General features: G+C 38.0%; 1 protein-coding gene across 3 annotated transcripts in view; it reads left to right on the top strand.

Annotated features, from left to right (window-relative positions):
* ryk (receptor like tyrosine kinase) overlaps window positions 1–25,185 on the top strand; it is a 45,578-nt gene extending 20,393 nt beyond the window's left edge. Inside the window, exons 2-16 of one of the 3 annotated variants that reach the window (XM_020918776.2) lie at window positions 1–122; window positions 205–304; window positions 1,562–1,693; window positions 2,047–2,106; window positions 3,480–3,615; window positions 5,076–5,176; window positions 6,876–6,959; window positions 8,154–8,279; window positions 12,640–12,726; window positions 14,244–14,313; window positions 15,298–15,430; window positions 17,393–17,502; window positions 17,786–17,945; window positions 22,035–22,171; window positions 24,167–25,185. In XM_020918776.2, the coding sequence (XP_020774435.2) occupies window positions 1–122; window positions 205–304; window positions 1,562–1,693; window positions 2,047–2,106; window positions 3,480–3,615; window positions 5,076–5,176; window positions 6,876–6,959; window positions 8,154–8,279; window positions 12,640–12,726; window positions 14,244–14,313; window positions 15,298–15,430; window positions 17,393–17,502; window positions 17,786–17,945; window positions 22,035–22,171; window positions 24,167–24,278 (1,670 nt within the window). In that variant the 3' untranslated portion in view covers window positions 24,279–25,185. Of the gene's footprint in view, window positions 123–204; window positions 305–1,561; window positions 1,694–2,046; window positions 2,107–3,476; window positions 3,616–5,075; window positions 5,177–6,875; window positions 6,960–8,153; window positions 8,280–12,639; window positions 12,727–14,243; window positions 14,314–15,297; window positions 15,431–17,392; window positions 17,503–17,785; window positions 17,946–22,034; window positions 22,172–24,166 lie in introns of all 3 variants that reach the window. The other 2 variants (XM_020918775.2, XM_020918777.2) reach the window with 2 other exon arrangements.
* Window positions 25,186–26,278: the final 1,093 nt, after the last annotated feature.

Genomic DNA, 26,278 nt, shown 5'->3' with positions numbered 1-26,278 from the left:
GTCTTGATGCAGAGCTGTACTACGTTAGAGACGACGTGGTGAATTACTACGCACTCTCCTTCACTCTGCCGGTGCCCAGTGACACCAGCAGCCTGCACTTCACCTGGCACTCCAAAACAAAGGTGAGGGATTCTGATGCTAATTGAAAGAAGAAGTGCTGTGGTAAAGTATTGTTATGGTAATGATGTTGCGCTGTCTCTATAGGTTGAATACAAACTGGCGTACCAGGTGGAAAATCCTATGGCCATGAACGCACCCCAGAGCAACATCTCCAGTCAGGGGGAGCTCCCTCGGGTCCCATCTGGTTTGTCAATCTGTTCTGTTCGTACAATTAGACACACGCAGACATTGTTAAATATTAGGGATGTAATTATATCCAAATCTCACGGTACGATATTATCATAATATGCATCGCGCGATACAATATTTATTGCGATATTTTAAAGAGGCTAATATAATTGTAGATGGGACACTTTTTTGCTTTTAAAATACCGTGACAAGATTTTGGTGTGAATTATTACCGTCATAATCCCAAGAATTCAAGTTCAGAGTTCATGTTGTCTGCACTGAAATGAATCATGGGATATGTAGTTCCCGATGTTTATAAGCTGTTGCTACTCTAAAACCATGCATTTAAGCAAAGGAATTTGTAATTTGATATATTGTGATAGTCCACAATATTATTGTGAGACTTGTGACAATACGATAACACGATATTTCGGTTATTGTTACATTCCTATTAAATATATTCTATCAAATTACTTTTATGTCACAAATTGGTTGGATTCTCAAATATTAATTTATTTAGTTGTCAAATATTAAACCGATACTTTCATCAACCATTCACTTGAAGTTAGAGATCATTTTACAACAACACCGAGAAGACCAGAGAGCGCTATAGAAAGTTAGGACATAATAAAATGCTCAAAATACATAGGGCTGCTCGATTATGGAAAAAATCATTATCACAATTATTTTGGTCAATATTGAAATCACGATTATTCAAATGATTATTTTTTTGTTTAAACACTGCATTTATTCAGCATTTTTCTCTAAAAAAAACACTTATTACTATCGATAATTTACACAAAACATTCAAAATGAAAATAAATATAGGCTACAAATATATACCATAGAGCAGTTTTGCGATGTATAAACCATAAAATGTATCAAATATACTTAATATACTGAACATGAAGGTGGGGTAGAATAATGAAATATACGCACTGCCTCAACAAAATTTCTATGCAGGCTTTCATAAATCAGGCTCTGGGTCTATACTAAGACTAAACATTGACCAGCCAAAGGAGCCAAATTGTTTGAAAGTCAATGTTTTCAAATGTCATTTTCAATATTTTAAGTGTGTTCATTATTGTTTTTCTCATAAGCTACAGTAACACAAAGTACAGTAATGTAAAGTCTAACATTTATTTTTGCTACTCACACAGTCAATGTTTGGCCAATATTAAAATATACACTGAAAGGACAAATGTTCCAACTAAAAATGTTGCGTATCATTAATCCAAAATCACCTCTAATTCATCTGAGTGTTTGTTTGCAGTGTTCAGAGTGGACCTGTTCTGCTCGGGGAAGGTGGACGGAGAGGCTGTGGTGACTGTGCAGCTCAATCTCACCGTCCACGCCAACAACTACACAGTGCTCAACTTCAAGAGGAGGAAAATGTGCTACAAGAGTCAGTATTTCACTATATAATGATACAAATGTGTTAATTACAACAATGGAGCTGTAAGGGAGATTGCAGAATGTAAAATAAAGTTTTGTACTTTTAAATTGTAAATCCAGCTCTATATTAATGCTGCTGCCTACTTGCCAGAAACAAAACTTTTTTTGTACATGTTCATTTTATACCATATGATGTCAGTATGCTCTCTATACTTTAAAACTAAAGAGCTAGCCTTATTCGGATACAATGGCGTTGTTATTGTATTAACAGAACTCTGACCATATTATTAAATCACTTGAAATCCATCCTCCATTTTCAATTTTATTAGTACTGTAATATCCTTTCTCTTTTTTTGTCTTTAGAAATAGATCCTGATCCAAACCGTCCAACTCTCCCAAACAACACGCTGCCAAGACCCGACTGTAAGTACTCCCCTCTCTCTACCTACTCTGAAAAAACTACTCTTTATTTATTAGAGTGAAGTGCCAGTAGATCAACCCCAGCTGCCTTTCCTCCTACAACTAAAACAGCCAAGAGGGTCCTGATCTTGTATGGAACAGGGTCAGCCCCCCACCTCTTTCTCTCCCCTGGCCCGCTTGTGGATTGGGGTTATTCACGCTCTTTGTAAGCCCTCTGCCCAGTAACAAAGTGCCATTAGCGGGCTGTCTTTCTGCTTGGGTAGGCCTAAGGAACCTGGGGCCCTCGGAGGATTCTGTATTAGAGGAGGTAATGAGAAACGCTTTCAGACATGGGCCAATGAGAGAAACTGTCTCGGTCTGGGCATCCATTAACCCTCACACGACCTCCTCTGGACACTTGTATTTGTAATAGATCAATCTATAGATGGTATATGTAAGCCTTCCAACAAAGTGTATGTATCATGATTTCTATGGTATTTGAAGAGAGCACAACTCAGATTACATATTTGCTTTTCCCAAGTCTGTAAGTGACAGACGATTTAACCAGTCACAACCAAGCATGACCTTTTAGAAGAAGCAGCTAGGTTTAGTTTCTTCTTAATTTTTATTTTTTATTAGGGGTGTAACGGTACACAAAAATCATATTTCAATACGTACCTCGGTTTTGAGGTCACAGTTCATTTTTGGAACAGTGTGGGAACAAAATGCAAAACCATTTGTTTGTTGTTTATTTGTGTTTTTATTGAACCAACAATTTGTTTTAACATTATACAAACAGAGAAAAATAAAATAAATGCAAAGTGCTGCTTGGTAATACTAATAAGTTTATTAAAATATTCTCAAATAAGCAACAAATGTATGAAATATTATAAAAAATAAGTTCCTTGTAAACAGTAAACACAACTTTTCAAAAAGTATAGCGCAGGACTAACAGTTCCAGGATGAAGTTTTTGGCCAGAAAAAACAACTTATCCACATTGTTTGCAGTAAGTGTAGATCTGCTGGCAGTTACACAACGCAGTAGTTTTGCAAGGATTCACGTGGTTCAGAGGGATGTAAAATATGGATATTAAAGAGTCAAGCCTTCCGTGTAGCTGCACATGTAGTGGTGGAATGTAACACACACAAATTATGCAAATTCACTCGTGCACTGCCCTGAAACTGTTTGGCATGAATAGATGTACCGTTATGCCCCTATTTTTATGTATTTATTTTTACAATTATCATATAAAGTAGTAATTTATATGTTTATATCTGCTAAATACCCTTTAAAATTATGCAAAAATAAATATGATGTCATACAATTTGAGAACAGCATCTCTCTATTCTTCCTTATTTTTTGTTTCTGTGTTTTTGTTCTGTTTTCATCCCAGTAGATGTGACGACCCCCACCACCTCCACGCAGGTCTTCTACATCAGTGTTAGCGTGTGCTGCATCGTCATCTTCCTGGTGGCGATTATTCTGGCCATTCTACACCTGCACAGCATGAAGAGGGTCGAGATGGAGGACAGGTGTGGCACATTTTACTGCAGATTTTCACTCTCCCAGAGCTCCAAAATGGGTCACCTGAGCGTTGTAACGAGTTTGAGCAAGCATGTGAAAAAGCTTAGTATACTGAAATTAAACTGCAATAGGCTCCAGGGAAATTTGTGATTTAATATTGTTGGAAATCAGATCACATCCTTCCTGTTCATTCTATACCTACTCTATACTCTAAGCCTGGTTTCACAGATTCAGCTTCACCCACGGCTCACTAATTTAATTTATACAGAAAACATGAGGTAGTTTATGTTCTCGACCTTATTGCTTGCCTAAGTATTATGTTTATAATGATATATTTAACACATGCAATATAGGTTGTTGGGTTAGGTTTAGAAAAATAATGCCTTGTAAAGGCTATAGACCTTATTTATTTAAAATCCTAAATTGTATTAATTTATATTACCGTATTTTCCGCACTATTAGGCTCTCAGGATTGTAAGGCACACTGTCATAGAATGGTCTATTTTTGAACTTTTTTCACAAATAAACCGCACCGTACTTTAAACGAAACTCAACAGTTAGATGGGTCAGTCGGACTTTGTTTGGCGTGTTCACGGTGACTCTCGGCTTTGTTCAATTGTGGCGTGTAGGGCGGGTGCTGTCTGGGACCGCTGGATTGTTGGCATGTTCGCAGTGACTCAGTTGTTCAGTTGTGGCTAGAAGTGGCACATTGCACTCGCTTTTTCGGTTCGTTCCTCCATTCTATTCCTCGTCCGCGTGGAGTGATGAATGTGGCTACGGGTGTTTTTCGCTGCGCGGTCGCTGTCTGCTCTGTGTGTGTTTGCGTGCGCTGTGGGTGTTGCGGCTTAGTAGTTTACTGAAGTCGTGCTGGAACATCCGAGTGGATTCGTGTATAGGGCGCTCTGGATTGTGGGGCACATATTCGTTTTTTGATGGGGTTGGAGACTTAAGAGCGCGCCCTATAGCCCGGAAAATACGGTTTGTTTGTTTGTTCTAGATTCAATGTTTAAGCAAAACTATTATTAAACATTTATTTTAATAAGAAAAGGTTTAACATTACATGTCTCAAAAGAAGAGAAACCATGCAGATGTTGTTGAAATATTTCAATAAATATTTAGTTTGGCCCATGACTTAGTCCCAGTTTTTAATTTTGGCCCTTTGTGAATTTGAGTTTGACACCCCTGCCATAGACTGTATAAAGAAGTAGACTAAGGGAGTCTGACAAATTTATTTACAGTGTCTCGCGGGTTAGCTACAGTATGTCCATTTATATACACAGTCTATGGGTCAAACACAGACTAAACAACCCAGTCCTCCTATTGATTGTCTGTCATATTTCAGAAGCAGCAGAAAACTTTAGTAACATCTCAAGTCAAATTTTCAGTTTATCACCCTTCCTTATGTCACACCCTGCATGTAATGAATGTCACTGTGGATTTTAATGGTCATATTTCTTTTCTCCTGTAGTGTCAGTGACAGTGGGAGCTCTCAGGGCCTGTCACAGCCCTCCACTCAGACCACACAGTACCTCCGCGCCGATACTCCCAACAACGCAACCTCAGTCACCAGTAAGACCACCTACTCCATACCACCACATTGCACTAACCTCTTAATAAACTGCATTATTTACTGCTGTGTATTTCTTTAAAGTGCTTTTGCAATAATTGAATATTAGAGCACGTCAACAGGAACATTGGTGCACAAATGTAGTTTTTCCTTCATAGTGGCAGTAAAAGCTCTGCATGCCTCTCTAAATGTGATAACAGCCTGTGAATGCCCTAATTCAATATAATGGTGTCATGAGATTTAGATAAAAAGCAGTTTTTAAATTTAGTGCAATGCTTTGGGACTCATTCATTTCTGAGATGTAGCATAGCAAAAATTATTTAATTTAGTTGTGTTTAGTTTTAAGCTGTACCACCTAGTGCTTTTTCTACATTATAACAAAGGAAGGGCAGATATTTAATTTGTTTACAGTGAAAATGCACAGTGACAGAAAACATTCATCTTCTGAATATAAATCTAACACTGTTGATCCTGTTTTTTCTTTGTCAAGTTTTGAAATTAAGATTTAAATGCTGTTTTTAACATATTCTACTTTTATTTTTATAAATGCAACATTTACAATCTTTAAAACATTGTTTTTGTTTTTTTTTGAGCTGCCCTAAATCGTAGTGTGTAGTGGTTAAGGCCAAACAAACAAAATATTCAGTATTTTTACTTCATGCTTAAAACGATGAACGAACCTGACAAAAACTACATTCTCAAGGCTTTAAATTCTGTTGGCGTTTTTGGCTGGTACCTACTGTAATTGTGGGCAGGTCTGCACTGTATTAATACAAAGGAGACATAATCTGGCTCGACTTTGAAGAAAATCCTGGCCCCACAGGAGTTCGTGATATCAAAAGGCTGCGTGTGAAAAGTGAAATCTTCCAGCTGTAACTGTAGCATTATGTAAACCACATATACATTTTTCACAGGAAAAAAGTTTCTGTATTTTATCTAAAAATAAGTGTAATGCAGCACAATTCAACAGGGTAGAGTTACTATGAATGGGAACGATAACATTTTCTATGTTGATTTTATTTAGGACAAAGGCTTTTGAGCCAGACTAAGTGAAATAAACATTTCTATACGTAACATATTTTTGTTTCTTTTTTTATATCTCCCAAATAGGACTAAATGATGATGGAATAATATTGAAACTGAGATTTTGGTTGCGTTAATCTTGCTGCTTTGTTCTTATCCTTCCAGCCACAAAAAGAAAAATAGAACAAGTGAAAGTGTCTCTCTAACTTATTTGTATATTCAAAATGAAATTTGAAATTACTGTATGACCCAGCAGAGTTGATCAGACCATTGACCATCACAAGACCAGCCCTGATTTCTCTAATCAAATAATTATCATGTATTGCCTCCTCTTGTGATCCTCAGCATTATGAAATGATTTGAACTTTATTAAATCTGTGCTTTTGGCTGGGGCTACTAAAAGGCTGTTCTGTACTGTGCTTTTGATGCTGTGAGATGCTTTGTCCAGATGAAGTTTGACATGTTTACCATTTAATTTACTTACTCCCCTAAAAAGTTTTGAGCCTGTCTGTTTTGTCAATGGTGTGCTGGCGCCCTCTTGTGGATAATACTGGTCATATCTGTGCATTTGTTTAACCCTCTTGCCTTTTGTATGTCTGCATTTGTGATTGTTTTTTCTGCCCATCACTCTTTTAATCCACCCCTGTCTGATCTCCCTCACCTCTTCCTCTCCATCAGATAATCACCCTGGCTCTGCACCCATTCTCCAGCTTGCTGCCTCCTCCCTCCAAAATCCTGGTGTCCCCCCTCACGAACCTAAAAGTAAGTGCTAGTCAGGTCTCCAAAATAAAAAAATCAAATAAAAACACACAATCTGCTCAATGCCATGTATATCAGCAATACATTTAATATACTTGCTCCGATGGCATAACATTTGTAGAAGCAGTAATCAGGTTGGAAGTCTGGAGTTCGTCATATCACCTGCGTCTTTAACTAACATTTCTGCCACTGTCTGTCAGCTTTTCAATGTTGGTCAAGTATGTTACACTCAAACAGGTCTATAATTGGAGCTAAAATGTAGTCATATACACCAACTAAACTAAGATCAAGTGACAAATTCTTTTTACTTTTTCTTGAATGCTTAGAGACTTTTTGACATGCTGTTTTAAACCACTAGGGGGCATCCCAAACTTTCTCAATGTTTTCCAGTGTTACTTTTATCATGTGAGTGTGAGAAATTTGAAATTAAACCCAGCACTCTCAGGCTGTCTTGGTTGGCCTCTCTGTCCACAAAGTAATGCAATCTTGACCCCACATGTACATGGATATATCATGGATACATAAAATTCATTTTAAATGTTTTTGTTGTGTATAAATATATAAATTAAAATTCTGTATCGTAGCTATCAGTTCAAGCTTTTAATTAACAAGTGTACTTTAGAGTTAGATCTTGTTGTCTTTCATTCCTGGCTGGTGTATATTTGGGAAGTTTATGTAGAGGCTGCAGTCTAAGCTTATCCTATGTCATGGTCTGAGCTCTTACATAGATACAGTGTTGCGTAATAGAGCTGCTGTAATCGTGGACTAGGTTTGAAGCAGGATGCAGGTTTCTTGTAAATGCTGAAGTTATTTGAATTTGGGCTCCTTTCTTTGGTATATGACACATGTAGGGGAATATTGGCAAACACTGTGGTATGCAAGTTACCATAGTTGTTGGCCATTGTGTCTTAACTGAGGCTTCAAATTGAATGTATCATAGACTGTAGATAACTTGTACTAAATGTAGGCACTTGTCATTTTTGTGGCAATGCATAATTTGGTTTGAAGGCCCCAAACACATTTAAAAATGAATTAGAAAGATGTCATTATTGCAACACATCAAGTATACCCTGAACCACTGTCTCCAGACCTTGGATCATATAGTGAAGTCTCCTGTAGTACACGCACGTTTGTTTGTCCTGTCTAAATGAGCTGTCCGTCTGTGGGCCCCTCTTAAACATGTGTGTGCCTGTACAGGTTACCCCTCTCTGCGGATTGAGAAGAACGACCTGAGGAGCGTCACTCTAATCGAAGCCAAAGCCAAAGTGAAAGACATCGCCATCTCCAGGGAGAGGGTCACACTGCGGGACGTCCTGCAAGAAGGTACTTTACCTACAATGCTTTTTACCAGGCTGCTCTGAAGGTTTATATTTTGAAGAGAACTATTAAGTTAATTTAAGGTATAAGCATAATCCATTACACACGCAACAATAAAACATGTTATAATGATTAGTTTTAATGAAAACAATTTTTACTTAAACAATAAGTGTTATAAGGACAGTCTCATTGACATTCTTGGAGATGGTCAGTACAATGACAAGTTCAATGAATAATACTGATGAACTAAAGGTGTCCAAAGCAAAATGTGCAAAATGTGAGAGTTTTAGATGATAGGAAGATCAAAATTTCAACATTTTTATCAGCAAATTAGATTCTTTTACTGTATTGTTGACAACCCCTAAACAATTTCACAGACAAGATTGTGTCAGGTGTTAAGCGCATGTATTGTATTAAAATGGCTAACCATCAGTGTTGGGAAGGTTACTTTTAAAATGTAATCCCCTACAGATTACACACCCCAAAATGTAGTTTGTAACGTAATCCATTAAATTACTTAAAGTGAGTAACGTAATCTGATTACTTTGGATTACTTGATATTGTCATGTTTTTTTAAACGACATGAATGTAGCAACCACATCCTGAAAATTCTTGTTTGTTTTCAAATTGTCTGAGCCCAAGTCTCCATGAATAAGCAACTGTTTGCTGTAGAGAAACAAAGACCACGATATCTTAATATAAGAGGTTTTGTCTGTTAAAAGACAGTAACAAGCTCAGTCTTTCCTTCACCATATTAAAAAATATTATTGATAGAGAAATTATTTTTTATATGAGATCACCTTAAATTATGTCAACCTACTGTTAGGTGTCATGTTGTTTAGACCTGGTTTAGTCCTGATTTTTAGACCTGGTTTACTCCTGATTTTAGACCTGGTTTAGACCAGGTCTTTAGTCCTGGGTTACTCCTGGTTTAGTCCTGGTGTTAGTTCTGGTTTAGAGGCGCACAGGAGGAAGCGCGGTTTACGCGAGAAAACACAGTCCACACGCAGCGCACGAGACGGCGGTGTCCGCGCTGTAACTACGGAAGGAGATGTGGTCCACGGGTTCTCAGGTTGATGACGATGATGAAGGTGTGTGTTTGTGTGTGTTTGTGTGCACGTCCACTCATGTCGCAGGTCACTATATGACAGTAGTGCAGATATTATGAGTCTATGCAGGTTGTTTTCACCAGTGCCAGTAGCTCCTGTTTCACATTTAAGTTGTAGGCGATTTTATATTTGTTTTTTTTATATATATATATCTCACATCGGGAGAAGAATTTCCAAGACACAAATGCGTTTTTACCAATGCACTGCTGCTTCCACTGTGTGACTGACACCGCCAACTTTAACATGACGTTTACATCGCTCTTATTGCGCGCGTTCTGTTTGGGTTTCCGGCAATGAGTGGAATTACCGAAATAAAAAAATAAATAAATGGAATGTAGCACAAAATGTGAAAACAGGAAAATACCGCCTTGTAATCCACTTATTTCAGCAAAGTAACTGTAATCCAATTACCACTCATTGAAACAGTAACTGTAACGGAATACAGTTACTCATAATTTGTACTCTGATTACGTAACGGCGGTACATGTAATCCGTTACTCCCCAACACTGCTAACCATATATGCAACTCAAACGCAACAAGTGTCTGTTTCAAAAGTTTTATTTTATGCAAGAGAAGCGTTATAACATACCCTCTGTGTGTGTTTGCGAGGTACAACAAAAAAAATTGCTGTAATATATTTAAAATTAATATTTAGTTTGTCTTTTACTCTTTTAACGTTAAATTTCAGTCTCTCTCTTTTTAAAACACGCACATAGTTTTCAAATATGTCCATATACATCCTTTAGTTTCAGAAAGTATGTTGTTGTTTTTGGCATTTGTCCCCTTCAAAAGCTGGACTGCTCACGTTGTTTCTGAGAAGAGTTTCCAGTCCAGTACCAGTGAATGGGAGTGGAACACCCAGGAGGCCCCCATTGCTCACATCTGTTGGGATATCAATAAACCACATCATCACAATATTATTCTGACTGGAATCACACACACTGTAACTGAGGAAAACCATGACAACTGTTTACTATTCATATCCACAACTACCTTTTAACCTCTGACCTTTGAGGAGAGATGTGTTCAAGCAGCAGAGGAGAATTATTTACAAATCACACATAAAATACGTTTTATGTACTGGTAGCTTCATTTACTAGAGCACATGATGTTGTTTTGGCAGTGGTATAGTAGTAGGTGCAGTACTTCTGGTACAAAGGTTCCAGATCTTTTTTTGAGTATTACAAAAATGTCAAAGGGCTCAAATTACGTCATTTTCTTTTTCTGTTATAATGTTGTCAGAAAGATACCTGGAGTTATTGTGTTTTATTTCATTCACAAATTGTGCTGTTTAGACTGAGTTTTTCTCTCAAACAGAAAACACCTACGCAGTGTTCCACCTTGTGAGGTCATGTGGTAATACAGGAAGTGCTTCACTGTGTTTGTAAACTCCATGCACCTTCAGTTGAATCATTTGGATGATTTCAGCCCTGGAATTGGTAACAGGAGCTGTTAACTTGAAAACAACCGCATCATGACATCACAAAGTGGAATGGAGCACTTTGAGCTTTGGAGACGTAAACAGAGTTTAAAAAAAAAAAGATTACTCAAACGTGTGAATGAAACAAAATACAAGAGTGAATTTTGTATAATAGATGACCATTTTCAGGTCTGTACTCATCCCCTTGTGGCTTTATGTATTGATAAGGTGATGTACTTCTTGTCCTACTGATGATTAAAGACATTCTTAAAACATGCAGTGTAATTTGGAGATTTATGATTTTACTAACCAACAAGCCAGCTGTAACGACTCCCTTTTGTCATGCAAACAGTTTATCATCACGTCTCATCACATCAGTACATCTTACGAACCCAAAATAGTACGTTTGTTTTTTCTCGAGCATTTTAAACATTGACTTTCTCTGTGTCCCTTTGGCTCTAAATCAAAGTTTGAACAGCTCTCAGCGCAAGTGTCAGTTTCCTCTCGTCAGTGCTTTTGTCGATGATTCGTTGTGTCATTGAGTCGCACAGCTCAAGAACACAGTGCTTGACTTTTGGACATTTGCCCAAAATGTTTCTGGATGTGAGAAAAATAATTATGTGGCTCCTGTTGACCTCAGCAGTAGTTCATTTCCTCCCTGCTGAAACAGGGAAGCAGATTGGTCATATTGATTTTTAAGTTTTGTATCATGCAGTACTCCGCCTTTTTGAATGAAACTTTTATCAGTATACATTTTTTAGAAAGCATAAGCAGAAAGAATAAAACTACAGTATACCTTCTGGCATGTTTGTATGAGGAAACATAATTTTTCCAAAGTAGTGTTTGTAGCAGAATACTGGACGTTTTGGTATTCAGAGTTAATCCTTGTCATTATCTGGATTCAGGGTTAAATTGTAGCGCTATAACAGAAGTCAGTGCTCTTTAATTTACGTTTTAGTAAGTGTGAGCTTTTTCTTTGCTCAATAGTTACAATAAACAAAAGACACTTGTTCCTTGCAGCCTCTTGTCCTCTGTAACAAAAACTGAACTAATATTTAACCAGGAAACACAAGTCATTGAATTGAGATGGATTGCATTGACTGGAGCTGACCTGAGTAGACAGCTCCTGTGTGTTAAGGGTGTGCGTGTCTGGACAGGTTCGGAGGAGACGATGGGAGCGGGAGGCAGCCGCTAACAACACTAACTCTGTTGTTTAGCCTTCTCCCTGTGGTTGGCCTGGGGGCTGTGGTTTTTGCCATAGTTTACGCTGAGAGTTTATTTTCTTAAATGGTATTTCTATTCACTCACATCCCCGGGCAGCTCTGACAGTTTAGACAAAGAAGATGATGATTGTGGTTATCAGGCTTGCAACATCAAAACTGACTCTGGAGGAAGTGCTCAATTGCTTTAAATAAGTACGTGGTATGGTTTGTTGATTGTGGGGAAAAGTGTTCTTTGATGATTCAACATTGTTTTCGGTGTAAAATTAAACAAGTCTAACAAACAAATTTCCCTTGTGAATCAAGTTTTTCTCATTTAAGTAAAAATATAGCTCTTTGTTTTAATGTGGATTTAGGTCATTTTTTGCATGGATGGATTGAGTACAGCTTTCTATAGAGAGTAAATGCTACAGAAAGAACAAATGATTAACTGTTTAGACATAACTCTGCATTATGACTCAATGACAAAGCATTTTCTCCAAGCTTAGAGTTTGAGTCCAGGTCAGATTATATTTGATCTAATAAACCAAAACTAATAGAAAGTCAGTCAGCTTCCACCTGTTTACCTGCCATGTGTGAAGTAGTCCTCCATCTAAAATGCGTTTTGTATTGTCAGGCACATTTGGGCGCATCTTTCACGGAGTTCTGCTGGACGAAAAGGATCCAACCAAGGAGAAGCAAGTCTTTGTGAAGACAGTGAAGGGTAAGAACTTATCGTAACACTTTTTTTAGCGTACACTTATTAACATCCAACTACCTGCTAATTAACATAGTTGTAAATGGTTTATTTGTCATTCATTAGTATTTATTCAGCCCTTATTAATGTCTAATTCCCCTTAAGCCTATTCTGCTCTTAGTTAGACATTGACAAACACTTTGCTATTAATACACTCCTTATTACTGCTTACTAGTATGATACATTTTTGTCCATGAATTATGATTTTAATAAGCTTTTGGTAAAAAGGGTATTGTTAAGGACTAGTAGCATAAGAAATGTAGTTTTTGCTTATTTGTGCCAAAAGCTTATTAGAATCATAATTCATGGACAAAAATGGCCTAGTATCACATTAATAAGCATTAATAAGGAGTGTATTAACAGGAAAGTGTTTGTAAATGAATAAGCTTATGGGAAATTGGGCATTAATAAGAGCTGAATAAATACTAATTAATGACAAATTAACCATTTACAACTATGTGAATTAGTGGGTAGTTAGATTTTAATAAGTGCACTGTAAAATAAAGTGTTACCGAACTTATAATCCACATCATTACCAAACACAGCTTTACTGCAGCTACTGACAGAACTCCAGGTCTCTACATTATTATGCCTTATTTGACACTAGTCTCTTGCTATTTTTGCCACTAATTGTGAATGTATTATTACCATTTATATTTTTGCTAAAGTAGAAGTCTATAATGTTATAATAATGTCAGATAGGCTCATTCTTCTGACTCAATTTTCCTTTTTATTATGTTAAAGCTGAAGGATAGTAGCGGGGGCAAGCGTAGAGAACTTTTCAGATAATGCCTTGTTAAAATTTTAATGAATTATTTCTCATGTTATCCATTGACCTTTCACCGATGTCCTCTGGAAGGGGTGGATACCGCACTCCCAAACAATATCGTCAGTCCTGCCAGTCTGCTCTGTGTTCAAACCCCCTGACTTCCTTCTCTTGTCCCTTTTGGGAAGTGAACAATGCCCCTATTCCACGGGTCACAGGCGGAGCACGCACATATTACAGAATAGACCCCGATGAGTTTGAGTTGGCACAATTTGTTCGTTTCCTTCGCACTTTCCCACTGAGCATGATAGCAGACAGGAAGCAAATAAAATCCACTGATAAGACTGAAGTTGTGATGTGGACTGTTGCATTTATATATTTTATTTTATTTGGAAAGTCAGGACGAGGTCAACAAAAGGCAGTGGGTAAAGTGATATTAGAAACAACACAAATTGAGCGACTGATGTAGACAGGTGGCCATCATATAAGCATGACTATTCCAGGTGAGATCGGTGCATAGTGTTGTTGTGTCCTTGGGTATGACACTTCATCCACCTTGTCTAAATTTGGATTTAGTTCATGAGATATGGTGGATGGAGTCTTGTCATCTGCACCTTGAAATTGTTGGAGAGCAAAGTCTGGACATTAGACTGCTGGTTTTGTGCCTTACTCTGGGGAAAAAAAAGTATTTTAACTATTTAATTTTTTTGTTTTGTAGATCATGCATCAGAAGTGCAGGTGACCATGATGTTGACGGAAAGTTGCAAGCTTCGCGGACTTCATCACAGGTGAGCGTAAACGAAAAACACAATTGTAGATTTGTAGATTGAAGTTAATCATTAGCCACATGCTCTATGGTCTTGGTAAAGTTTTAATACAGCTATAAAAAAAAAAATCTATTCATGTACTGGGTTTCAGTATTTGCGTAAGGCGGTTCTGTCTTTCACACTAGATTCTGCTCCAGTGAATTGGTTATTGCATTAGTGTTGACTGCTCGTTTGTCCTGGGAAATGGGTGCAGTAAAATTTTTCTCTTTTTACCCTGGTGACCTTTTAGCCCACATTCAAGCTACAGTGATATGTTTACAAAGGGCAGTAATGTTTTTCAGTAATTTCCACAGTTAAAATAATTCAAGATTTAAAGCAATGAGTAATCCTAGATGTTACTGACATGTTGATATCAGGCACAGATGTGAAACCACCTATTATGAGCCTGAATGATGATGCTAATATGACCTAACACTCAGTGCAGTTCAGTAGGTCAAGATAATAAACAGAAACTGTAAACAAGTAGGTGTGTCTGTTTCAGAGTAGTTTCATTTTAGTTGGCTCCTCCCTGCAGACAGATGGAAAACAGTATTCTGACAAAACTGAATAAGCAGCTTGGATGAACTTCGTATTTAACCAAAATAAACTTTTGTCCAGTTGTCAAATTGAATTTCCCCTTTACCATCAGACATAGACTGTATAAAGAAGTGAACTAAGGAAAGTGAACTATAGGGGTGAATTTGGAGTTGAGTTCTATATTAGGAAAAATGACAAAATAAAAACACCTGGATGATGTAAAGATGGTAAATGCAAACATTTTAAGACCAAAATGACCAGGCTCACTGCAGCAGTTATATAAAGTCAGTTGGAAACAGAGTCTTTAAAACTGGAAGTATCCCTGTGTTTACTTAATAATTGGAATGTGGCAGCTAGCGGGTTAGCTTTGTCCATTTATATATGTAGTCTATGTATCAGGATTTTACGACATTCCCCTTTCTCCATCAGAAACCTGCTGCCCATCAGTCATGTGTGCACAGAGGACGGGGAGAAGCCAATGGTGCTGCTGCCTTATGTGGCCTGGGGCAACCTCAAGCTGTTCCTGCGTCAGTGCAAACTCGCAGAGGCCAACAACCCACAGGTGAGTCAACGGGAGGGAGAAATGATGTACATTCGAGTCATTATGTGAATGATTCAGAACTTTTCTTTAGCTCAAACACCTTTGTGTTACACGGGATCCAGAATACACGTGTCTTTAATATTTTACAAAGATGTGAGTTTCGTCAGTTTCGTCACAGGTGAATCTCCCCGAGTTCTTATGGGCGTGTTTGACAGAGACATGCATCGTCCGTGTGTATCAAAACAAATATGGCTGCATTTGAGGAAAAAAAATAGGAAGATGAGTTCCTTCGTTTCACTCACGTCACAGAAAAAAACAAATCTGATTGCTCGATCGTGTTTGGTTCTGGTTTGAGTCACTGGATAAAAAACACAGAAACATATCATTCTAGATTTGTCAGGCAAAGGATCATGCTGTATATTTTGGAACTTTCCTTGTTAAATAATGGTTCAATAAAACAAAATGGGCCCTTTCATCCTCACAGTGCTTGGCGTGTGGATTCACCCAATCCCAGTGAAGTGTGACCTCTTAGTGGAAACAGAACAGCTTTAATGACCTCTTAAGGCAAGCTAAACCACATGAGTCGTGACAAAATGACTCTCAAAACCATTACCATCCTGCCTCTTTGCTGTAGATCATAAATGCACCTGGGGTTTGTAAACTGTTAAAACAAGTGAAAAAGTGTACACACACCAATCCCCTCGCACCCCGGTCTAACTACTGTTTACGCTCTGATTAGAGGCCTGTTGATAAAGTTATGAAGGAGTGCTCAAGGCACAGATTTTCATTCAGCGCATAAAGACAATATGACTTTTGTACAGAGGAGTGTTTGAAGTACTTGGCAATGCAACAGCGCAGCCCCAAACCACTCAATCAGCTCCAAAATACAGATGTAGCGATCACAAGATGCAGCTTGCCACAGTTTACATTCATCAAACCTTCTTTTGTGAAGGCACTGCTAACACATCGCAGCTCGGATCTCGTCAGGATCATTTCTTAGACCTCTGGCACCTGCGCGAGACAAAGAGCCAGTCATTGAGCGATGCAATTGAAGTAAACAGGAGGGCTCTGAAAAAACACTGTTGAAACCGCACATTCTAAACATTTTATGGGCTGCAAAATGTAAATAAGAACTACATTCAGTGATAAAAGATTAATATGTTTTAATGTTACGCACACTGCTTTCACCCTACATGGCATGTCTGTATTTTAAAGTACACGCAGTACACCTTATTGCACCTTTTTATGAAGTTTGACGTATGCATTTTCTCCCTGTTCATGTTTGGTCACTTTAAGTAATAAGGTTGAGGAAATCTAAAAGTAATTTGAATTCTAATGATGACACGTTGTCTCTAAATAGCTGCTATAAAGTGAAAGTAAAGTGTAAAAAGGCACCATCTGTTTCTGGACTGTAACTAAATACATACTTTGTCTCTAACAGATGTTATGTTCCACACATTTAAAGTTAGTCTGGGCTCAAGTGTTTTTCTTTGCATGTTGACATCTTATCTGAGCTCACTCCCCGCTAAGACTGTTTTCCATGTTCTCGGAGACTAATTAATGGGGTTGGCCCGTTTCCCACTGTCGGATAAGATTAAGAAATCTGCAATGTCTCTGTATTAAGCAGAAATACAGTGTAATTGATTAGTGCACCTTGGAAGGAGTCAAGGTTGCGTTTTGAACCTAGATATTTTCCTTGTTTTTGCTGGTTCCGTGTGGTAGTCCGTGTATAAGGGGGTATACAGCTGATTGCTCAAGTCAAGTTGAGGTATGTCAGGATTAAACATTTTTACATTTATTTGTGATTGTAGATGCAAATTGGGGAATAATTAATCAAAACAATGTTAGGACCCTCATTCAAATTGGGAAAACATATAGGAAAAGAATTAAAGTTGGTTCCATTAAAAAGGTATGGCATCTTCAATCAAAGTAAATTAATACATTTTTGTGTTTCCGTATTTTCCATGCTGTTGCTCTGTGCAGGCGATCTCGCAGCAGGACCTGGTGTACATGGCCATCCAGATTGCGTGTGGCATGAGCTACTTGGCCCGAAGAGAAGTCATCCACAAAGACCTCGCTGCCAGGAACTGTGTGTAAGTGCAATCAGACGATCTATTCGGAGACTCTAATGGATATTTCAGTGTCGGTCTGCTTGTCAGGGTTGTAGCGTTCATTGCACATAAAAAATCTTTTTAAAACCATACAAAGTTAAAAATACACACCTTTTGAAGTCTGCAACAATACTTAATTTCACAGTATAAAAAATCTGAATAAAATCTCTCAATCTTTTAGAAAAGGACTGACTATAATTAAGGATCTTGGTAGTAAAGGGTTGGGTTGTGTTTATCACTGTTGCATCCTTACTTCTTCCTCCAGCATTGACGACAACATGCAGGTGAAGATCACAGATAATGCCCTGGCGCGGGACTTGTTCCCCATGGACTACCACTGTCTGGGGGACAACGAGAACCGGCCCGTCCGCTGGATGGCGCTAGAGAGTCTACTCAACAATGACTTCTCCAGTGCAAGTGATGTGGTAAGAACCGCTAGCCTGATTCATCAGGGTTCACTCAGTAAAAACCATCTGACCTTGCAGCATTAGGATTCGTTTGTTTGACAGTAGGCGGGTACCTTTTTTATTTAACCAAGCTCTGCTATTTGCAATGCTCCACTAACAGGGCTAACTGGTATATTAAGCTTTTCCCAAATCCCATAGGAAGAAGGGCAATAACGTCTTTCCTCTTGAAAAAATTCCCCAAACATTCTCTTTGTTCCAGCTTTAAATCCTCGATCTTGGGAATCGTTGTCAACACAGAATGTATGGCTCTACGCTGATTGGCTGGTGCCCGAACTCGGTGTTTTTGCAAACCATCTAGTATATTCTGATTCCAGACCTAGTCACTGGAGATAAATGAAATTGAGCAGAGGCACTAGGTGGCGCCAGCCTGGCTAAAGAACTGCACCAACAATAAGCACACTTTATTAAAAAGAGACAAGTGGATGTGGCAAAGTACCAGATTTTGTGGTTAATTATGTTTTTTGCAGTGATGACAGCTGTAAAAGTATGCTGCAGATATCTTTACTAAACAATTTAGTTTTAATAAAATCAACCACTGTAAACAGAATTCTGCTATATCATCACAGTTATGACTGCTACTACTATTTTTCTTTCTTTTCCTTTTGCGCAACACTTTTGTTTGCACAAGGTGTGATACATGTCAGATCAGAAAAGTGTGGCGAGGTTAACAGGCTTGTGAGTGAGACATCGGATCCAAAGATTATATGCGTCAGATTTTAATCATCCTGTTGACTATTAGGAATTATTTGCTTTTCACTTAAGGGATTTACTGTAACGAAGTAGAGCTTAGTAGAAGTACATCCATATTGTGGATCATACATCTGTGAATGAAATAGCGTATTCATTTCTATGGGTCATGTAAAGTTCCTTTCATAAAACTAAAATGTGCACAGTAGGCAGCTATTACTGACCAACTTCCCGGTAAGGACAATGGAGATATCCTCAATTATTTTATTTATATAATTGGCAAACATCTCCTGAATCTCCTGGCATTGATGGCATCCCTTCAATGGACAGCGAGCACAGGATGGTGACTCACTGTGGCCATTCTTAGATTCTTGGAGCAAATTTCACAGGTCAAGGTGGTTGGATACAAGCCTCATGACTGTAGTTTCCCGTGAAAGGATCAGAGCTGGGGCGCGGCACAGACACTCGGGAAGCACAGACACCAGAGAGAGACAGACGAGAGGCAGCCCCCACCTCACCGCATTCCTCCTTCCCCCCTCCCTCACCCCTTTCTACCTCGACAGCTCAAAGTTAAGGTTTAGGGGAAGTCCAGAAGAGTACCAGCGCTGAGAAACTTAATGCCCCCCTCACTCTCCTACTTACCTTTACTGAACCATCACTGTTGGGCAAGTTACTTCAAAACTGTAATGCGTTATATTATTACTTGTTACTGTCATTTCAAACTAATTTGTTACATTACAATATTTCTGTATTTAAAATGTAAGGCATTACACGACTATTGCAGCACTTTAAGTTACTCTCACCAAAATAACTGTCGCTCATTGTCAAATAACAATCAGCGAGCAAAAATACCAAACTTTTGCGCCGTATAAGGACTGAACCAGGACTAAACCAGGACTGAACCAAGGACTGAACCAGGACTGAACCAAGGACTGAACCAGGACTGAACCAGGACTGAACCAGGACTGAACCAGGACTGAACCAGGACTGAACCAAGGACTGAACCAGGACTGAACCAAGACTAAACAGGACTAAACCAGAATTGAACCAGGAGGAATAAACCAGGTCTGAACCGAGGTCTGAACAGAGGGCTGAACTGAACCAGAAGGTCTAAACCAGGTCTAAACCAGGATTAAACCAGGATTAAACCAGGACTAAACCAGGACCAAACCAGGACCAAACCAGGACCAAACCAGGACCAAACCAGGACCAAACCAGGACCAAACCAGGACTAAACCAGGACTAAACCAGGACTAAACCAGGACTCAAACCAGGACCAAACCAGGACCAAACCAGGACCAAACCAGGACTAATCTTGGACTAAGACTTGGAATCTAGGACCGCCCCTGAGGGAATTCCAAGCCCGTGGAGCAGGGTGTCTGCAAAGTGTGATTGGGTGTCAACTGTGTTTAACCCCATGGAACACAGAGTTCTGCGCTGGTCCTTTTGCCCACAGTCACCCGACGGGTGCACTTACACGAGCACACTTCTGGGCCTGTCCCAACATTCAGCACTGCAACTATGGCGTTTCACCACTGCTGATATCGCGGTGATTTTAGTGAATTTGTATGAAGAAAAACAAAAAACCCACCACTTCAATCCAGGTCAAAAAAGCATTGTAATGCGCCTTACAGACATTTGTACCAAGTAAAAAAAAAAAAATGTTTCCCTGTAATGCCTTACATTACTGCATTACAGCAAAAAGCAATATATTACAGTAATTCATTACTTTTAATAATGCATTACTCCCAACACTGTGACCCATACACGTCAGACCAGTTCCTTTTACACTGTAAATCTTATTTTCTAATTCCTCTTAAAGTTTTGCACCACAGTTTTGGACCAATTCTGGTAATATGTGCTAAACCAGAGCTGAACTAGAATCCATCTACTACCAAACAAGGGTCATACTAGTTCCAACCTTGGTCTAAAAGATTAAAGCAATGCTAAACGAGTACTTAAGTATAACCGAATTTCCACTACTATTGGTCAGCAGTGTAAACAATGTGAAATAAATACAAATACAGTGCTTAATTTACTGAAATGACCATATTTTCTTGGTAAAGGGGAATTTCTTAAGTGGAAGTTAAGAATTAGTTAGTATTATTGTTATCATTTTTCCTGAAGTTGGAATAAATTAATCAGCCATAAGCGGAGGTGTGTAAGAGCAGGTTCAGGAAACATTGTCAAGGCAGCACAACATTAATCTATAGTGTTATGTCGTTGGCTTTGTAAACACAATGCCAGTATAATGACTATGTAAATGACTGAGTGGACCGTCACAGACCAAACAGGAGAACATCCCTCAGGAGCAGTATGCCCACTCTGGCCTTCCTTTAAAGGCCTGATCCCACCAACGTCAATGCCTCTTGATTAATACTGGGCAGATGTACAGCGCATTAAATTCACTGAGGTTTATTTACAGAAGTAATTCCTGGTAACACAGGACACAAAAGTGCATCACAGGGACATGAACTATAGTTTCACTTCAGTGTATGGAAATCCCTAATATATTACATCAAGTATTTGGAAATACAGTATGAATATTGTATCCATAAGTGTAGAATAAATGGCAAAATATTTTCTAGGCATCTTCATTCACTGATTTCATGTTTTATTGTTCACCGATTTGTATGTTTTATCGTTTAGGTTGGAAAACAGTTGTACAGTTGTCTAGTGACTATGAATTTTCTAATTTTCACTCATTTTCACGGGTTTATTTAATTAATCATTTTAATCTTGGTTTGAGCAACAGTCCACCTACAAGTTCCATTAATATGAGTAAAGGTCACACATGGGGTGGCACAATGATAAACAGCACACTTCCACTATAAGTGTTAAAAGATTTGTGCTAAATATAATATAGTTTTCACCACTACTTCCTCAAATTGTTTCATAAACATTTTGTAATGTTAATAGAAGGACTAAACATAATGCAATCAACTCACTATTATTGATTGCATTTTAGTGTAATAAAAACACAACTCCAAGACCATAACTTGATTCAAACTAATTAATATAATTTAATATATTAACATAATAGCAAAGCCTGCATAACTCCTAACTCTTTAGCTGAGGCCTCTGCAAACATGTTGTGAAATGCATGCTATTCTTGTACTGACAATTCATATTTCAAGTCTTCTCTGAAAGGTTAATACTCTTTGGTGATAAATTGTAAACTGTGAGCTGAAACCTGATTTGAAACCATAAATAGAATTTCTTCGCACTACTTGATCAAAAAAAAAAATCCTTGAACTAACTACGTACAGCATAAACTGTTGCAATGACACAACAATTCTTTGATCCTATACTGCTATGTACTCACTTGATGATTAATATACTGATCATTTTCTGTTCCAGTGGGCTTTTGGAGTGACGCTGTGGGAGCTGATGACTCTGGGACAGACTCCTTATGTGGACATTGATCCGTTTGAGATGTCTGCGTACCTGAAGGACGGGTACAGGATAGCACAACCCATCAACTGCCCAGACGAACTGTAAGTAATGCCCACACCCACACACGGGGGCACAACAGAGAATCAAGCAGCTGGGCATTTACTCAATCACCTGCTAACTTTGTCCCGTTCATTATAAGCTGAAATTACAAGCACTTTGTTCATGGTTTATTAAGACGAATTAAACTTTATAAAGACTTTCCTAAATCCTGAACAAATAGTTGATTCATGATCCAGTTACTAACTCCTAACCACTTATTATAATAAATTAAGTAGTTACTAAGCCTGAACCATTCTTATAATATTTGTTCGTTATGATTAAAGCCTTGTTCATGCTGTGTGCACGCTCATGTATTCATTATCCCTCACATGGGCAGGTACTGTCTGGCCTAGGGCTGGGTACCTTTGTGATACTGAAACATAGTTGACATCAAAATAATAAAAAAAAATATATCACATGGCACACATTTATGGTCTGTGTGACGGAGTAATCCCATCAGCAAGTGCATATAAACATTACTATTTTGTTTTATGATTCTTATACTTATTATCAGAGCATTATTATCAAATAAGTAGAGATGTCGATTAGTCAAAGGATTATTTTGATTGTACATTGAGATTTTTTGCAAATGCCTTTTTAACCAAATAAAGGTTGAAATATGGTAAACATAAACCATCTTTTGGCATATGTTTCAGGATCAGTCTGTCAGATAACAATGATCAAGATATGATTATGATTATTTAATAGAATAGCTGTTATCATTAACTAGGTATCGTGTAAGAACTAACCTGTGACCTGACCTCTCTGGAATGTGTAAACACTTGCCAAAATGTTACTCAACTACTACTCCATTTAAGGCGGGAATATTGTAGATGCCTGACATATTTAAAACTGATATTGTCCACTGCCAACCTCTTGCCGTGCTTATCAACATCCTGCAAGTGCCCACTACTACTCCCAGGGCACCAATTACTATTTACTATTCTTTCCTAAAGTACAGATATTTCTGTTTTGTCAAGAGATCACTGAAGCAATCACATTTACGTAAGGTTTTATGTTTTCACTCAGTCACAATGATAATGTTTTATATATTTTTCATATATATTATTAATTGCGAGATAGGGCAAGATACCAGCTTTTGCCACCATAAGTCAGTCAAATTGTGTCAGTTTTAGTTTGTTTCTGATAACATTTGCTGATGTGGTTATAACTTTACAAACATCGGGTCTGCCACTTCTTTCGTAATTCATTTTATTCTTAGAAATGTTAGGACTGCCAGTTATTCTTATCGTTTTCACGTAGATAAGATTCATACGAGAGTGGATTTCCGTACTCAATAAATTACAACAAGTACTCTTAGAAATTTCACGCCTCTAATTGTCTTCTGGACTTCAACCTTGAGAGTTACCCCTTAAGCACAATCCATAGAACTTGGAAAGCCCCTCAATCAGCATTTACATCTGTGGTTCTTGAAATACAAGTGTGAACAGTGCTGGACTGATTATATAAATACAATAGGTGGTAAAGTAGCCACCTAATTCCTCTTCCTAAATATGAACACTGCGTAACCCATGCATGATTTAAGAAATGATTATATCTGCGTTGGTTTGTATCAGTGCGCGGCAGGCAGATCCGGCTACACTACAATTCTTTAAAACAGGGTTAAGGTTTATATGAAAAAATATACATCCATAAATGAGATCAAAGAGAATTTTGTTATCGTTAACTAAGGTGTACTTTAAATTTAAAAAAAAAGGTTAAAAGTTCACTGCCTGTTTGTTTTCATGGAGATGTTTGTCTGGAAATTTGCACAGTATGGCATTAAACCAAATGTATTTAATTACAGGTGTTTTTATTGCTCGAAAATACCTTGATTTTTAATTTTTTTTTTTTCCTTGACATACATAAGAAATTATAAGGCATATACAATCTAAAGATATGTATTTATCTAACCATTCTCTCTCAGCCTAACTTTGCTCACTGTCTTGCACAGAAAAACTACGCCGATCTTTATCTTTTCCCTGTGGCTGTTGCAGGTTTGCGGTGATGGCGTGCTGTTGGGCCTTGGATCCAGAGGAGAGGCCAAAGTTCCAGCAGCTGGTCCAGTGTCTGACTGAGTTCCACGCAGCTCTGGGGGCCTATGTGTGAGGAGGCCTCCTGGACAGGACCACACCTGGGGCCAGGGACCAGGAACAGTGGACTAAAGACAGGATCCTGGACGGACTTGGAGCCAAAATCCTGATCTAAGGACAAATCCAGAAATGTGTGAATCAGACTGTGCCTTACAGGACAAAGAGCACATTTGAACTCACTGATTTTATCTTGTACAGTTCTTTAAAGTTTTTATATAGTTGAATTACCTTTTTACAACATAGCAAATGGCTTGACCAAATGGTTCATAATTTGTAATATGATGTTTTGCGCTGAGGGCATGGTAAACAGTCTTTCAACAACCACACAAAACATTTGTACAGATCATTAAGTGGACCTTTTTGCATTTTTAAATATTGTTTTAAAGTTGGTTGCAGTTGAAAAGCCAGCTTATTGACGAAGACTTTTGCTGAAAATTAAACAGATGAAATGCCAACAGTGTTTTTGATGCAATAAGCTCAATCCATGGTACGAGACCTGACTTGGAGAACAGATTCTTCAGGACTATTCAGTGGTACTGCAAAATGTCTCTTTTTGTCGATTGTGCCAAGTTTTGGAAGAAAGTTCCAGAATATGCTGAAACATTTTGAAATGCAGCGCTTCTTGAACCTTGGACATTTGTGCCACCAGCCTAACGTTTTTATATGCATTGCATTGTCTCCACCCAAGTACATGTTTTATCTTATAAGCTTTGATTGTTCTGTGTCAGAACAGCCCTGTAAAGATTTAAAACTAAACTTCAAATTTGTGAATGCAAATATTTACAGTTAAAATAGATCTTTTAAAACCACAGTCTAATGTTGAATCTGAGCCTGTAGCATCTTTGTCTTCATGGTCACTGCATGTTGACTAAAGGTTGTTCCTGAAATCACATAACCAAATAAATTGGCTCTTTTAACTTCAAGTTTGGTTTGCCTTGTCTGTAAAATATTCAAATATAGTCTTGAGTGTATTGTTCTTATACCGCTCTTCATGACATCTCTTCAAAGTGCAGAAATCTAACTTTCCTGGAACAGAAGTTGTCTAAAGAATTTGGCTTAAGATGGAGAGTAGCTTTTTGTTGATAAAGACACTAATTAGGAAAAACTTGTAGCAACAGAAGCATAACCATAGCATAAAACCAACAAATAAGACAGACAAATGAGATCATGTAATGTAATCCTTTTTGGCATTAGGCCTGTCGCAGCTTAAAATTCCATTACAGAGAAAAAGTGTTTGATGTTGAACACAAGTTTGCTGCATAAATGTAATATGGTACATTCACATAATAAGTCACCACTGAAAATGCCGTTGTTAAAGGTCTTTGTGGTCTCTTGAGTTTCTTCACACTTGTTCTTAGACTCCTCAGTTCTAATAAACCACAGTGTGACGGAGTTAAGCAAATAGAAAGTGACATTACGTTTGTTCCTCCACAGTCACTCCAGTTTTCACATCACGGAAAGAGCTGCTGCTTCGTCACTGCAGTTCCATGATCATCTGCGACAATATAGTGGCTCACATTATTAAGCAAGAGCAAAGGAGTAGGAGTAGGTATTGTACATATTTGGATAACACAAATACATGTGAAATGTAGGATTTATTTTTTGTATACATATATTTGCATAACTTCCTAAAATGTAGTTTTATTTCTTTAACGTGAACTAATTGGCCTAGAATTCTAGAAATAAAATGTATATGTATTAGATTTAATATCTGGCTTCACTGTAATGAAACTGGGTGTGCAATTATGTGCAAACTCCGTGAGGCCATTGTTAGTTTTAGTTGCTTGGAGTGCTTTTAACCGTAAATCTAAGACCCATTATTTAAAAAAATGTGTCATCTTAATTGTGTGTGTACATGGTTTATTTTTCTTTTGTTTTGTACCATCCAAAGCTCTTCCTCTTGGCCGCGGTACTGCCTTTTATGTGCCCTTTCTGTCCCATCCCGGATCACTGACTCCAGACGCTCCGGTGTAAATGAGTTCCCTTAAACCTGCAGCTTCAGTTTGGATGATGTTT

Source organism: Boleophthalmus pectinirostris, unplaced genomic scaffold (assembly GCF_026225935.1).
Source record: "Boleophthalmus pectinirostris isolate CB_2022bp ecotype Guang Dong unplaced genomic scaffold, ASM2622593v1 HiC_scaffold_7, whole genome shotgun sequence".
NCBI classification, from domain to species: Eukaryota; Metazoa; Chordata; class Actinopteri; order Gobiiformes; family Gobiidae; genus Boleophthalmus; species Boleophthalmus pectinirostris.
The sequence above is the reverse complement of the archived record's forward strand: the minus strand, read 5'-3'. Positions and strand labels throughout refer to the sequence as shown.